Source organism: Cupressus sempervirens, chromosome 5, assembly GCF_028749045.1.
Source record: "Cupressus sempervirens isolate cs-2001-9-10 chromosome 5, ASM2874904v1, whole genome shotgun sequence".
NCBI lineage: Eukaryota > Viridiplantae > Streptophyta > Pinopsida > Cupressales > Cupressaceae > Cupressus > Cupressus sempervirens.
In genome coordinates this window covers 49,134,491-49,151,877 of record NC_143122.1, presented here as the reverse complement: position 1 = coordinate 49,151,877, position 17,387 = coordinate 49,134,491, and the positions used below count along the sequence as shown (strand labels likewise).

At 34.6% G+C, this 17,387-nt stretch overlaps 1 protein-coding gene across 1 annotated transcript in view; it reads right to left on the bottom strand.

The window, feature by feature from the left end:
- The window catches only part of LOC149554486 (universal stress protein PHOS34-like), a 55,815-nt gene extending 45,047 nt beyond the window's left edge, over nt 1-10,768 (bottom strand). The window contains exons 1-3 of the mRNA XM_089828539.1: nt 10,274-10,768; nt 8,892-8,995; nt 8,405-8,523 (exon numbers count right to left, since the gene is read on the bottom strand). Coding sequence (XP_089684665.1) covers nt 8,405-8,523; nt 8,892-8,995; nt 10,274-10,481 — 431 coding nt within the window. The 5' untranslated portion in view covers nt 10,482-10,768. The remainder of the gene's footprint in view (nt 1-8,404; nt 8,524-8,891; nt 8,996-10,273) is intronic.
- Nucleotides 10,769-17,387: the final 6,619 nt, after the last annotated feature.

Below are 17,387 nucleotides of genomic sequence, written 5' to 3'. Positions count from 1 at the left end.
GTGCTATGTAAGCATGACAGTGAAGATACTAATCATCTCTTATATAATTGTCCATATACACAATATTGTTGGGAGTGGCTCCAACATATGCTGGGTTGGATTGCTCCTTTGCCAGAATCTTTGGATGATCTTCTTAAGGGATGGTCAGCTGATAGTAGTAGTTGTATCTATGGTAAACTCTAGAATATTTGTCCATCTATCCTTGTTTGGGAAGTATGGAAAGAAAGAAATAGAATAATATTTCACGATCAGGTTATGACTGTATGTGAGCTTACTAATAAAATCGAGGCTTGTATTGTTGAAACCTTAAAATCTCACCTTAGGAAAAACCCGAAAGAGGAAGGATCATTTTCAGAGTGGGATGGTCTAATGAAAAAGAGTTGGAAAAACCTAATTAATCCCCCACTTATGTATAAAAAAAGAATAAAGAGGCAAGGGACAAGTGTAGAAGGATTCCACCTCCTAGTGGTTGGACCAAATTAAATTTTGATGAAGCGCCGAGAGGCAATCCTGGTACTGTTGGAATAGGATGCATCATTAATAATGATTCTGACAACTAGATCACTAAAAGGGTCAAATCTTTAGGATCAACCACTAAGAACCTCGCTGAATTAGAAGCCCTTCAAGAAGGTCTCCAAATTTGCCTAAATCTAAGTATCTCAAAACTTATTATTGAAGGAAATTCACAAATTGTACTAAATGCCATTAAGAAAAGGGAGACACCAAACTGGGTTTTAAATTCTAAACTGAAAGAAATTCTAAATCTCTTGGACCTCTTCAAAGATTTTCAAATTCTACATATTTTCCGAGAAGGTAATAAAGCAGCAGATCAATCAACAAATAAGGGTGTTGACGGTGAAAATATCTTAATCTATAATTATAAGTAACTTAATCGAAAATTGAACAGTCTTCTAATCCGAAACTGGATAATATAACTCTTTGAGGAAACCAAAACCCAAAATTTTTAAAGATTTTTTATCTCTTTGAGGAAACCAAAATCCAACACATATTTAGAGTAGAAAATCGAAAAGCCGATCATTTAGCAAACAAAGGGGCTGATGGAGAAGAATTATTAGCTATAAATCAAGACTTTAAAGATTTAAAAATAATAAGGACACTAACATTAAAAATTGATAAATCAGCTGGTATTTTACAAACTCATAATAATCTACATAGAGCTAAGAAGAGAAGTGTTAAAATTTGTTATAGAAAAGGTTCTTTCTGATCCCTTCATTTCTCTTTTTTGGACTAATACTACTAAACCCTTTGTGGAAAGAAAGGTCTTCTTTGATATGCAAGTTAGTATAGAAGTACTATTTCAGGAGATATATTCAGTTTCGACTAGCATCATAAGTCTGAATTTGAAAGACAAGCTGAATACTACAAGAAAAGTTATTCCTGTCAATATAAGATCTAATAAATGGAAATTTTAAGATTTTCATTAATTTTGAATATATTGGGGAATGCCCCTTTTAAAGTTTGTATAATATAGAACTTCGGTCCCAGGCAAGACTAGAGGTTTTCTTGCTCTGTTCTTTCCTACCAGTGCCCGTTTGAATGGAGAACAATGTAACTTTCTTTTTAACATTTACTTATAATATAAAGGCTTTGGCTGTTTACCGATAAAAAAAAAAAAATGAACACAACACAGATTGGAGAATTTATCCTAAAGATGCTGGAGAATTTTAACTCAGAGTAAAAGTCTTTTGCTGATATGTTTAGGAATGGACATAGTACAGCATGGAGGCTTACCTGACAAACAAGATACTTACCTTTGGGAATTTATGTCAGATAGCAAGTTAAGGGATATTTTTAACAACAAAGATGTTATTAAGCTGGGCTTTGTTAAAGACGTCCTTAAAGAATCTAGATTGGTAACTTTGGGCATCCAAGATTGAAGGCTAGCATTTGTGAGGATTCTATTAAAAAACTAGCATGATCTATAAACTCTTGAATTTAGATTCTACAAATAAAGGATTATACAATAGCATATTATGATAGTTAAATTCATGGCAGCTGTCAGAGAGATGGAATAGTTCAGCAAATAGGAAATATACATGCTGCAAATAAAATGAACACAAAACAGACTGCAGAGTTTATCCTAGAAACTCCACAAAGATAGAAAACTAGATTGTATCAAAATATCATACTACCTTTATCAGAGAAACAATTTTACAAAGTGAAATAGGATGCTCAGATGCAAGGTGCCCTTGCTCCTTTAATAGCACTAGCTGGAATAATCCTTTACCAATAAACAGCAGGTAAAACCTTATTCTATATGATTTTTTTATTTCTTCCATGATTTACAAACCAATACAAGACTCTATTTATAGATTCCTTGTGATGGTAGACTTATCCCAGACCCAATAAGAATTACAATGACCAGAAGTCTCATGGATGACTATTTGTGATACACTTTGAGTTCTAGCACATTTACAATTGGTGGGATACATTCATAATGGTGTACAATCCAAGACACTACCACAGTTGCAAAAAATTCCCTTTGTTTCCTTGTTTTACAACCTTGTTCAAAACCTATCAATGCATTTAGTTTACTAGATTCATTGTGTTATTAACAAAGTCCATGTGTATGCATGCTTGAACTCTTATTTAACAATTTATAATCCATATAGCTCATGAGAAATGTGGCATTGGTGGTTGAGTACTAGATTTAGTTGCTAAAACTTATTTTGTCATCACATTTCTTGGATTCTACGCCTATGTTGAAAAGGTCAAATGAAGAGGATGTTGAGTTTGAACTTGATGTAAGAAGTTCAGCAAATGCTAGTTTGGCTAGAAAGGAGACACTAACTGTCTACAAGGAACTACAGGAATTGAAAACTGCCAACATTGATTTGGGTCCAGTTGTTAAGAATTTGATGTGACCCAACTCTTGTGGGCATCAAGAAGTTTCTAGTGCTTTCACATTGCCCTCTCTAGACTCCTGCAAATTGGTGAGAGCTATGGAGTGCATGGAATTTTTGTATGGATTAATTCCCTTCTTTGGATGCAACTTGTAAAGGAGCTTACAAGCTTCCAATATTGGTCCACATGATATGGAGAAGGTACCGATGGGGTATGGCTCCAAGTGGAAAAGTTGGTAATTGGGGTGTGGCTCCAAACGGCAAGGTTGACTACTAGGGCCCCTATGCTTAGTTTTCTTGTTGGTAATTGTTAACCATTTTAGCGCCCCCCCCCCCCCCCCCTTCTAAAATGCCAACGTTGACCAGACTCATAATATCCAAGTTGGCGGCCATGTCCACGTTCTTAACTATTCGTTTATTGCCATGTATACATAGTAGGGATACATTAAAACCTTGGTCATACATTTACATCCCTAAGCCTTCAAACCCCTTATATTCACATCGATATGCTTAAGGAGATTTAAGTTGTGACCTTGCGATTTATGCTTGTTTGCATGATCGCAAGTGGTTATCGCCTAACTATCAAAGGGGTGGTGACGATGCGACACAGTCTTCTCAACAGTCAGCGCAACTTTGCAAGACAAAGTGCTAACATTCAAATGTAGGTTGCGAGGCTGCGAAATGGAAAAAGCTTCTTGTGTGCATGTTCGCAAGGTTAAATGCTAAACCCTAGTTGCAAGTTGCGAATAGGCCGCAGGTGGACACGTGTCATGATGGGCCAGGTCAATTCCAGTTCTCTTGATCACATCATCGCAAGGGCCAGTATTGAAGGAATTGTTAATCGAATGAAAGCAAATTAGTTGGATTGATTTAACTCCATCGATGAGTTTCAAAGTTTTAACTTGCGACTGTGCAATAGTCAACATCTCAGTCAAAGTTCAATGTTTCGCATCTTCAGATGCAATTAGGGCTTAACTATCAAGAGGGTTGTGAGGCTATGCTAGTGGTCAAGTTCTTACCATTGCAAGGTCACATGCATTTCATGTTACACTCAACTTCAAATTGCGAAGCCACGAAAGCATCTACAGTTTAAGGGTCATCGCATCCTCGCAGAGGGTTAAGGTCAACCTAAGGTCAAGGTTGTAAGCACACAAAAATGGTCACCTTGACTATGTGCCCCGGTTTCATAATTTATTTCAAGCTTGAATCAATATTTGCATCATCATTTCCTTTGATCAAATTAAATTATTTCAATTATTCAATTTATTTAGATTATATGAATTATTTAATTAATCATTATTATTTTACATCAATTTCTTTGATTAAATTGGAATTCATTTATTTAATTATTTTAATAAATGGTTTGATCATATTGATTTTTGCATTATTTAATTAAAGGAATTTTCTCCCTTTTAATTAAATAAAACCCCTCCTCACTTAATTTTATGTGCAACAATTATTATTTTAAAAGAAATAATTAAATAACTGTCACACACTTTATTTTATAAGAAAAGGGATTATTTTACATTTAAATTAAATAAAAACACCCCTCATCTTATAATTTTTATGGAGTGTTTCCACATCTCTTAATTAAATGCTAATTGCACATTCTCTTATGTGGGTCATACCCTTTCATTTAATTTTCATTTTCCCTCCAATTTGGGAATGCCTTTTTGGATTAATATATAAAGGAGACCTCCTCCTTCATTTTGACATCAAGATGATTTATTTTGCTACGATCATGATGATTTCTTATGCTACGATTATTATAGACATTTTTGAAGCTTTCTTGTAGACTTTGAGATATCTTGCATGTTTATGATCATTTTGAATCTTCCGTTTATTGGATGTACTTGCAAAGACTAAGACCGATGTTCATATGAGAACCACCACTTCAAACCTTTGAAGGTCTTTGCACATTGATGATAGGAAGCTATGAGTCGATTCTTAAGATCTTGCGTTTTCATGGTGTTATTTTGAAAGATTTCGAGTGTAAGGATTCATAGAAGTGTGTTTTCTATTTGTCCACATTTTTCACAAACAAGGGTGGCGATGGTGTGAATGCTTCGGTTGCTCATTCACAGGGTTAGGGGACGAGTTAATTCAAACAGCCGCGAGGTTGCGATTAACATCAAACAGTTAAGTTCTCAGGCATTCGAAACATCGTAGAGGATAAAGATGTTAAACCCCAAACCACAGCGATGGTGCGCAGGGCCAATCTCATGTCAGGCGCAAGGTCGCAATAGCTAAAGGGTTTAAGTGATAACAGGCCACGATGGTGAGAAATGATCATTTCTCAGGGATCGTAGCATCGTCACGGTTAAGAGAATAAGGTAGAATTGGCTGCGATGCAGTGATAAGCATGAAATATGAGGCGTCATGGTTTCGCATGGCCAAACAGTTAAAGAGAAATGCAGGTCGCGAAGCCGCAAACTAAAGCAGTCAATAGGTCAACATAAGATAGAGGCTGGGCAAGGTGGCAAAATATTTCAAGGCCATTGGTCCACGTGGCAAGTTAGATGGTTGACTCCTTTTGACCTGATGATTTTGCCGACTTGGCATGGTTGTGGACACGGCATTAAGCAATTCCTTAATGGTGAGCAGGTCCTCGATTGCTTACAGTTGCTTTTTGAGTGTTCCCCATGCCTGGTAAATGTAGATTTTATCCTTTCGCCACTTGGTTATCCATCTACCCAATTGGAATGGTGATGGTCGCCACTTCTGTCCATTCAAGGCCAGATTTGCACGTAAAAGATTTGATATCCTGTATGGTGACGTGCATTTGATCATGATTTCTTTTGCTCAGCAATTATTGCTCCTCTACAATCTCAACTCTACCTGGTTAGAGTTTGAACTCAATGTAATATCAGAGTTATGCCTAAACTCTATAAAAGGCAATTGTAAATATTTAAAAAGGTTCCAATCTGTTCTATCATGTTTACTTGCAGTAGCCTTAGGCTTTGTAACTGTATTCTTTGCCTTCCATTAATGAAATAGCTCCCTTCTTTACCTCTTCTTGCCATTCACTATTCGTGCATGTATTTTGCCTTGTTTTGAGTGTTTCTTTCTGTTTTCTAAGCTTTATATGCTATGTCCAAACTGTTGATGATTGTTGTATTGTGAAGATGTCTTTCCCTTCAGCATTTGATCAATTCAAACCCACATGTGAATTCTTGGAGAATAGAATAGAGTCAAGACTAGTGTATCTGGACTTTTTCATTGATGTGTTGTGCATCCCAAAGCAAAGTTGCAACCATCTCAATTAGGTGCATCAGCCCCCTTTAGATTAGATTAGGTAGTTTGATTTCATGCATCTCCTCTCTTTTTCTTCAAAGAGTAGTTAGGTGCATTCTGATTGTAAGGAAGTCGGCCTTCTCCGAAGATTTGACTTCAGAGCGCAAGTCCCAAACTTGGAGGTCGTTTCCATGTTACACGAGGTCGCTTGAGGGTCATACCTCAAGCAAGCGTGCAGAATTTTGTGTCAACAGTAATTAGTTTCTTGGGATGTCAGCTAGATTTATTTATTTTCTGTTATGGTTCTTAGGTTAATTGCTTTTCAATCTTTAGGTCATCTCTTATCTAATTGTATTTTTATACTTCTAGGGGCCCCTATAGACCCCTCAATAATTAATTGAAAAAAAAACAATAGCAATTTATATTGAAAGCATGGTATCATTTGTCTAGAATAAGATATATCTGTCGCAAGATTGGTTCTCCTTGTGTTTATTCTTAGCTTTCTGTTGATTCCCCAACTTCTGTAGCTCACTATGGTAGATTAAGACATCAAAAATAACTTCTACTGACCCTTGCTAAGCATATGATAATAAATTAGACAATCATAACCCTTGCACAACACACCAAGGATACTCAAAAAAAGACATATTCTCATTGTACTTAGCATTAAATGCTTCAGTTATGTTTTACCAACTTGGTTGTACCCAATTTTGTAATATTTTTTGGTTGGCTTTCAAGTAATCAACAGGAGCTATTTATTAGTGATTATGGACAACTGTATTTCTTTGGCAACTAACAAGTGGTTTAAATAGGCTTCTCGTGGTTAGGAAAAGTAATCTGATCTTGCAAAATGCTCCCTAGTGTACAATTTTGTACGAGAAAAACTGTGAATGAAAAACTTATCACTAGAAATTTTCATGATACAACTTTGTTCATCCCTTTTTACTTTGCAATAGATAGTATTCCCATTTTTAGATAAATGCACATAGAAAAAGAATTGCAAATAGAAGAGTAAAATCCAGATATCTGGTTTTGTTAAAGATTTACCTCATTAATTGGGCATTATAATATACATTCATGATAGTTACAAACTATAAAAGGGTATCCATGGCAGTAGTTATAGCTCGACACCCTTCAATCTTCTTTGCATCCCCAATCTCTTGATCCAATTGCATTCTTAAACTCACTTGACTCAGCAACCACCACTTTTGACCCCACTAAGATCTGAGCTCTTAAATGAAAGATCGAATATGTTGGTCCTGAAAATTAATATCGCCTAATCTTATACCATAAGCAATATACTTTGGAAGTAGCCTGCAAAGGTTAAATCATTGTTTTAGTAGACTTGACTTGCTCATGTAGGGAAACCTAAAGGTGATTCCCACTCTTTTGGGTCTTTCCTAGTCAATACACCTAATTGGAAAAAGAAACCCCTGGTATGAATCAGGATATTTTTCACTCAAGTATCAAATGTTTGCCTCTTGGATTGTAGTGGACTTGTAACGGGGCCAGAAATAGGCTTGGAAAGAGCTATGAGAAGAGACGCTAAGGAAAGGACCCCTAACATAGGGTAAAATTGTAATGGCTTACTATTTACAGCATTACAATAGATTTTATTTTTTTTAACTACACTTCATATTTTGATTTTATATGAACAGATTGTGTATGCGTATGCGTATGCGTATGCGTATGCGTATGTGTATGTGTATACATGTGTAAATATGCATGTGTATGTGTATGTGTATACATGTGCAAATATGTGTGTGTGTACAAAAATTGCACCTCCTCAGTTTTTCACCCCATGGGAAATATAAAAAAATGATTAAGGCCTTTCCAATTGGACTACACCGTGACAGCTAAATTCTTATTTTCAGTCATCATTCAGATCTCATCCCCCAATTCAATATCAAGTTGTACTTAAGGCATGGTACATTTTGTCTAGAATGAGGAATATGTTTCATTGAGTTAGCTCTAGACTTGTACCCCATATCCAGTAGAAGATTGCAATTCCCATCCCAATACCTAAGGACTTTTGGATTCTTGCAATAATAGATTCTTACAATAACAGATTCTTCCGTTATCCCACTCATAATATGAAACTGAATTATGACAATATGCAAATATCATAAACTCTTTAAATAATGCACATAATTACAAGATCATCAACGATTAGCATTCAAACTTCTTAGTTAAAAAACTAAGCCTGTGCTCCTCAAAATGTATGACTGAGGATAGAGCTTTAAGTTGCACCTTGATCTACCAAGTAAAGTACATTTCTACATAGATCAAATCAAATGTAGAAATACCTCTTGAGTGCTCCATAAGAATGACTGCCCATAACCAAAAGATCTGCTTGTAACTTTGAAGTTGTCTCACAAATTAACTCCTTAGGTTCACCAATCACAACCTTCTTTTCCACATTAGCCTGAAAACACAAACCTTACAACCTATTACTCTATCCTTCACAAACACTCATCGCAGATAAAATATATCATGGGTTTAATTAAATAAGAGCTTCTAGAGTTATTTTCTTTATTAGATTTTTTATTTTTGGGAGAACTCAATAGTATAAATTAAGTCATCTCTTTGATGAACAACGTCTGTGAGTAATCATTTCATCTATAACCTTATAGCCTTAAATCATTTCATCTGTAACCTTATAACGTCTGTGAGTAATAATTTCAAATTTTGGAATACAAATGGATTGAAATCTGACTAAGGACCCCAAAAAATAATCAGAATCTACAAGCAAGCATCAATAAAACAACATAAGAAATCTGAATGAGGACATACATCTCTCTGACTGCATATGTCTAGTGCATGTGTCATGATAGCTTCAGTAATACGAGCCTGGTGTGCTTCAATTGCTGCTGTGAATGCAGGGACTTCCACGTGAGCTGCTCACAGCTTGCACTGTAAGTAAATCTCTTCATGAAGAACAAGATTTAACACATAATAGATGGTCAAGATTAAATAATATATCATTGCAGTAATGCTTAAGGCAGAATTCCAACATAATAGACAGAAAGCAAATGACCCTGTTGATGTATCATGAGTTGGGTACAGTAGAACAAGGATGGCATTGCTGATTAGGTTGGGCTAAGCGTTAAAATCTGTTGATTTGAGAGTGGGTGTAGAATAAATTGGAAACCCAAATTAAGGTTAGTAGCTATGTTTGTAGCAAAAGGTAAGCACTAAAGTTGGTTAATTCCGTTGTAGGTATTCAACAAATTTGAATCTCGAGTAAGACAAATAGTATGTGTTTGTAGGAAGAGTGACTAAGCATTAAATTTTTGTGATTTCATTATGGATATACAAGAAATTTATAAGACAAACAAGGGGATTAGCATGCCTTTGAAGGAAAAGTTCAAAAGTATGGCTAAGTGCTGAAATTTATTGATTTCAATGTGGGTGTACAAGACATTTGGACTCCAAGCAAGGAAAACATTGTGCCCTTGCAAGAAGAGAGTAGCTGACCATTAAATTTGTTGAAATAAAATGTGTATGGGAAAAAGAGTGATTAACAATTAATTGTTGATTTTATTGTCGATGAAGAAGATATTTGAAAGCAATATGAGGAGAATAGTGTGTATTTGATGCAAAAGAGTGATCACTCCGTAAAATTTATTGATCTCCTCATGGGCACATAACTGAAAGCAACATCCAGACTAGGGACGGTGAGTATTTGCAGGGAGAAGCAACGTCTAGAAAATTTTGAAGTCCGAAGAAGGGGAATAATATATGATTGAGGTGCAAGAATCATCAACCATTAAAGTTTGTCGATCTCACTGTAGGTATGGAGTGAAATTTGAAAACCATAAAAGTTTCTCGGTCTGGCTGTGGGTTCACACTGAAATCTGAAACCCGAGTAAGCGGAATAGAATGGGGAATAATTTATGAGTGTGGGAAAAGAGTGATCAAACATTAAAATTGGCTAATCTCAATGAGAGTTTAACAATAATCGAAATCCAAGCGAGACGGACAGCATGTGTTTCTAGCAAAAGAAAAAAACTGAAATCCAAGCGATACGGACAGTATGTGTTTGTAGGAAAAGAAATAATTCGAAATCCAAACGGACAGTACGCGTTTGTAGGAAAAGAGTGATTGAGCATGGGTATACAAAAATCTGAAACTCAATTAAGGTAAATAGTGCGTGTTCATATGAAAAGAGTTACCAGGTCCGCCGAAGGGGATAGCTCCTGGGTTGAGACCGGCATATATTGTGGGTGGTGATTGGACATGAAGTACCACAAATGTACCTCCCTTATCTCCATCGCTCTCCATTGGAGCACGCAATCTAATGTTATCCAGAGCCCATTCGAGTGCTCGCATGCTCTCCTCGCTCCCATCTACAGCCACCACTACGCATTTCAATGATCCCATCGTCAATTCAATTTCTCGCAAACTGTTTGACAAAATCTTACGACCAGATCGCTGCAAATTTACGTCGCCGACAACTTCGAAATGGTATCGTCTATACTCTGCATCATGAGATGGAAACTAAAAATAATTCCGTGGGGATGCGGGACTATAAGCCAGATAAGCCGTTACGCCATGTCAACTGCAGAGGTTTTGTATCAAGTGGGTACTCTGCCACATGAAGTGTTACATAAATGAGCCCACCCCATGTATTTAAGAATGAATGGGAGAGATTCGACGGGATTAGTATCATTCTCTTACCAATACGTTGGCTTAGATATAAAATAAAATAATAATAATAATAATAAGAATGGGGTAAGGCATAGTGGGAAGGCGGGGTATATTTGAAATATTAAAACTTTTTTTTTTAATGTGGGCAATAATTGTTTTAAATCATATCATCATCATCGTTGTCATTATTAATATTATTAGTCCTTTTGATAGGCATTCTACAATAATGTGGAGTGGGATGGTGTGAACATGTTAATGTTAACTTTTATTCTTTTAAGTTAAATTTGACAACCATCTATATGTCAAAATTTATATATTATTATAAATAGAATATATTTTTTAAATAATTTAATAAAGACCATATAAAATATTTGTTTAAATTATAGTATTTGAGATATAAATCATCCATTTTTTTAGAAATTAAAATAAAAAGTTTTAAGTTAGTAAAAAACTAAATAAATGGAGAGGAAAAAAATATAAATAATTTTAGATGTAGTACATTAAGTTATAACTAAATTGTAGTGGATATCTATGGGCATTTCTTTAGATAGATTTATTTAAGATATCTATACTAGTAGATAAGGCAAGGAAAAAAATGTTCTTGGTTGTGGTTCACAATTATTTTTAATTATCAAAGAATCAAAGTGTTAAAGTTTTAGCAATGGTTTATTTTTAAATTATTTTTTAGACATTAATTTCTAATTTTTGATTGGTTGATTCTTATTTTCCTAAGGGTAAAATAGATTTATTGATACCAAAAATTATCAAAAATTAAATTTAGAAACTTCTTGCACATTTGAAAAATGTTGTTCAAAATACCAGTTGATGTACAATCCCTCTAAAAATGGCAGTGGGGTATTCTGAAATTTGAACTTATTTCCTCATCATGCAGGTTTTATCACTCGCCAATAATTGGAATCATGATAGCTGTAGGTTGTGACCTACCGTGAAAAAATTAGTTTCAACAATCACTACAATGCTTTGTAGAGAAGCGCCAAGACTAGTGACATACCAAAACACCTCATCCAAGTGACGAAAATGCAAAGCCAAATCAAAATCCACCTCTGCATCCCATATCTTCCTCTAACCTGATTAATTTATTCAACTCCAAATACTACTGTGACAAAGATAAGAGGGCAGAATCTTATGATACCCCAAATAGGCCGCTCCAGCATTTGAGTTTAATTTCCTTGAACCTCTGCCAAAAATTACACCGGCTTCCTCACTTTCACTGGCACGAATTCAATTTTTGGGTTTAACACAATGTAAAGAATGTGAGAGGATATATAAAATTAGAAGCAAGAAAAGATTTAGGCACTTCTTATGTGGAGAAAGAGTCCTCTACAATATCATCCCACTATACCCAAAAAAAAAACCACTCAAAATAATGTTATTTGTACCAAAAATAAAAATAAAACCAAAAACAATGTTATCGATAAAACAATCTCAGTGATTTTAAACACAAACTACTAAATCCATATTATTGAATTGTCTGACGAAATAAATTTATGCAAGTAGACTTGTGTTGAAATTCCTACTAAAGTCTACATATATAAAATTGAGGCAAAAACCTTAATTAAAGCATCCCTGTCAAGCCACATGCATAAACTAAAATGCACTAACTTCACCCACCGACTCCCCCCTTTTGCAAACTAAAATGCAATACACATTCTTCCCACCAACTGCAACATTGAATGAAGTCAAATTGTAAATTTGCATTAATATAAAAATAAATAAAATATGCATGATATTATAAGATGTTTTTTGGATTCGATTGTGTGTTTATTTATCATCAACATTTTGAATCACAGTACATGATCCTTCATCATGATGAGAAAGTGCAGGATAGTAAGATATGCAAACTAGACCTTTCTCAAGAACTATAAGAAGAGAAGGGGAAGCATGCAAAACAATGTAGAGAAAATAAAAGTAAAATAGAAATTTAAAAAAATTGAAAAGAGCCACACCCAAAAAATATATAAAAAATGAGAGATAAAAGAATAAGGGCCAAAAAGAATTAAAACATTAAAGGAAAAAAGTTGAACCAAGGGAACATAATCATGAAAGGAGAAATAACACAAATCCAACACAAGAAAAACACAAAACAAAAACAAAAGCAATGGGGAATCAAAGCAAATGTGAGTGAGTATATATAAATCTAAAAATGCATAATGATATATATGTAGATATATATAAATATATAATTGCATCTACACACACACACACATATATGTAAATGTGATATGTATACATCTATGAATATATATAAATATATACAAATATATATGTGTCTACTCGAGAGAGAAGATTATGAACATATATTGTATACAAATCTATATTTTTATGCACAGTGTTACCCTATATGCCTAGAAATGTCTAATCCTAGAAAGTGACACACAAATAGTCACAACGGGAAAAAAGAAAGAAACCACAGGCTGACAAGGAACACAGCCACTAAGGAAGAATTCCAATCACCTGAACACAACAAAAAAAAAAATGGCGAATAGAGAAAAATGTGAAAAAGTGAAATATGTGAAGGCAATAAACTCGAACTCAGATTCACAGTGAAATAGTCAGTATTGTTATCCTAAAAACTAGGGCTTTTGGCAAAAATTATATAAGAAGCAACCAATTTATCTAGCAAAACCAGTCCCAAGGACAAATTTGAATTGGGGCTTCCCTCCAATAAAACTCAAACAAGTCTTAATTTCACGGTCAACACCTCGAATTCATTTTCCACTCTAGACGGCTTGCAAGATTCAAATGCTTTCAACATTTCAAGAAAAATCTCTAAAGTGGGGGTTAATGTGGATTTTAATCGAATCAACAATGTGGTAAGATATAGGCTTTTGTCTCCAAAGAATACGTGTAGCAGTTGATTTGATCGCCACCCATATCAGTGTTTAGACAGACTCTGACCTTGTATCTAGTCCACTCTTAGTTTAGACAAGCAAATTCATTTCTTTAACCTTACCAAATATGCAAGATCCAACCTTAACCCCTTATATGCCCAGTAGATAGGTTTTGCCATTAAACCCTTGGATGTCCCTTCAATTTTTGATAAAAAGCAATTTGGGAATGGTGTTAAATATGTTTCTACCCCAGCTTCATCCTCCCCCAAGTCTTATATTCCTCCTCATCGCAAGTCGCTAACCCTAACCCTCTTTTTCATTTTGTTGCCTTGTCCCCCCCACATCCCAGTCATTCTTCAACCAAGTTTGAAGATAAGGTCCTTATTATTAGCGACCAAGACAGCGAAAATTGTTGGCAAGAGTGCCAAATGGTTGGACTGCTTGTTTTTTGGAATGGGCCAAGAGTAGAATTGCATAACCTAATTGATTGGCTTGAGGACTATTGTGGCAATCAGGTAAATATTTCTCACCACACTAATATATTAATCTACATTCATTACAGTGATGAGTCTATGAGAAAATATTTTTGGTATGCTTCTAATTAGTTTTTTAAAGGTTATGTGGTCAAATTTTTTGAATGGTTACCAAATTGCAAGGAAGATAACTTAATTTTTTTAATTCCAACTTAGTTTTCTATTAACCCTATCCCTCAAGAGTTAAATCAGGTAGATATGATTAAGAAAATAGTTTGTTTAATGGGAGATCTGATTGGATTAGATGCTTCCTTCGAATGTTGCAATAACATAAAACTCCTAATTAAATGTAAGGCTAATAATATGAATCTCAATCTACTCAAAATTATTACAAACAGATCTATCTACAAACTAAACTTTCAGAGGTGTGAAGGCTAAATTTCAGAAATAATTAGGTGAGATGATGAGAGGAAAATTACTTTCAAAATACTACAACCTACATTGGATCTCAACACCTCCTTCCCCATGATTAGAATAAGGAATTATAGAATGAATTAAAAGGAGCGTACATTTGAGAAAAACTGCATGATGGACACCAATAATATCTCAGGGGAAGAAGTGCTAGAGAATGGAACAGGAGGAAAGGCAAGCAAGACAACTCCAAAAAGTGATAACAACCTACCTTTCCCAAACAAGGAATATCATAAGGAAGAAATTAAGGTAGCAGAGGGGAATAGAAAAGGAAATATTCATACTTCAAACACTAATAAGTCCCCAAGAATAGAGAAGAATAGAGACATATTGGATTTGCCAAATATGTTAGGAATTGAAGGCATCAACCCCAACTCAGAGATTCACTCAAAGCCAAATAAGTAGAGCTGCAAAATCCTAGCCAAAGTAATAAGTGAATACACCCAAGATGGGACTAACTTTAGAATGCAAAGTAAAATAGTTTGCAGTAGGAAACCCAAAAGGAAAGGAAAGAAAGCTAAGAAGAGAAAGAGCCCAAAAGAATTAAATGAAATACATTCTACAATAGACTTTGAATCTAGAACTCAAGACACTAACATTTTGATTAAAGCACTCAACAAATATAGAAGAAATGGAAAACTCACTCTTATTCGGTGATGAAGATCCAAACTATGGAATGATCAATCACATGAAAGATAAATTGAAGGCCTCGAAGCAGTAGATCAAAGAATCTCCAAAGGATACCAGAACATCTAGAAATAAGGCCACAAATTTTTTCACCAAGTTCTGGCAGACTCCCCTTTCAAGGATACATTATCCTGAATATAGAACCAATGAGAGCTACACAGAGGGAAAGAGGTTAAAAAACATCCCAATGCAAGATTTTCAAGATTTTTTGAACAAGGATCTGGAGGAGGATAAAGACACAAAAGTAGTGGCATTAAATGAGGATGAAAAGAAAAATTTAGAACTGCTTTCAAAGGAATTGATCCAAGTATTTGACTTTGAGAATTTAGGCAAGAGTAGCAATTCACAGAAGGAAGAACTTATGCAGCGAGTACTACAGTTAGGTGGAGACAATTACACTTATGAAGATCTTAAAAGAGATATGTTTTCTTTTGAAGCTAGAAATAAGGTAAGTGAAATATCCCAAAGAATAGATAATAAAGCATTAGCAGTCCAGTCAGATGATCCTAATGAAGATAATTTCAGCAAAGAATATCCTTCAAAGGATCTCCCTTTCACAACAGAGCAGCTCATGAAAGAACTAGGCAATGATGATAAAGACAAAGTAGAAGGCAATCAACTCGATATTGCATTGAACATTATTAGAAATATAGATCAATTGGGAATCTAGAAGAATCAAGAAGGACTAACATCACCTAACTATGGTAAAGTTAAAGCCAAAAGGGGAAGCAAATCCCTTAAGGAACTCAGGGAAGCAGATGGGAAGGCAAAAGAACAACAAAAAATCAGCTATCTACTTAATGTAGGGAAGGGGAAGATCCTTCCCAAGGCAACATGAAGATCACAACTTGGAACACTAGGGGCCTAAACGCCCCTAGTAAGAAATAGATATTAAAAGAAAATTAAAACAATTTGAATCAAAAATTATCATGCTACAAGAAACAAATTTTTTAATATAGAAGAAGGATCTAAATTAGAAAAGAGACTAGGTAGCTGGAATAGTTATTTTTATGAATCAAGAGGCGCCTCAGGTGGTTTAGGTTTGATTTGGAACCCTAGGAAAGTCTCATTAAATATTTTAAGTACAAATAATTCATGTCTAAGCAGTAGAGTCAGTAGCATTAAAACTAATTTACATTTTATTCTTGTAAATATCTATGGTCCCACCAATAATTATGCTAAAAAAATTTTATGGGATGAAATTAGTGTCTTCATTAACAATCACAGTAATGAGCTCATTCTAATTGGTGGTGACTTTAACACTATTTTAAATTTAGATGAAAAATATTGAGGTATTCAACATATTTCTTAAGCTACTAAGGAGTTTAAGACTTGGACATATCTGAACAACCTAATAGATATCTCATTTAACAATGGGAAGTATACATGGAATAATAAAAGGAAATACTTCACTTATATGGCAGAGAAAATTGATAGGTTTTTTATTAAAGGTGATCTCAGTGATCTAAAAACTGAGATCCAAGTTTCAGTCCTTCCTATAGCAGGTTCAGATCACTTTCCTAATTGGTTTACATTTGTTGAACCTTCTAAACCAGCTAGAAACCCATTTAAGTGTGAAAAAATGTGGTTTTTAGACAAAGACTTCATCGAACTTATCAAAGACTAGTGGAAGCAAGGTAATTTCAAAGGTTCTAAAATGTTCATTTTTGTATCCAAACTTAAAATGATCAAAGAAAAGATTCTTAAGTAGAACAATGCTCACTTCAGTAACATATTTAAAGAAAAAATAGAAATAGAAGGGAAACTAAAAGAATTAAATACAGAAGTAATTAAAAAGGGAATGAATAATGACAGCTACAACTTAGAAAAAGAACTATTGGCCAAGCAAGAAGATATCTTGGCCAAAGAAGAAGACTTTTGGAGCCAAAAGTTGAGAGAAAAATGGCTAGAAGAAGGTAATAGAAAAAAAAATACTTCCACAATAGCACTCTTTAGAACAGAGCTCAGAGAAAGATAACCAAAATCAAGGACTCTTTGGGCTCTACCATTAACAATCTGGAGAAAATAGCTGAGGTCTTTGTTAGCCACGTTCACAAATTACTAAATAATCATGAATATTCAAATTTAATAGCTCAATCAAAGATGTTGAGGGCTATTCTGAGAGTGGTGTCCTTTGAAGATAATAAATTATTTAA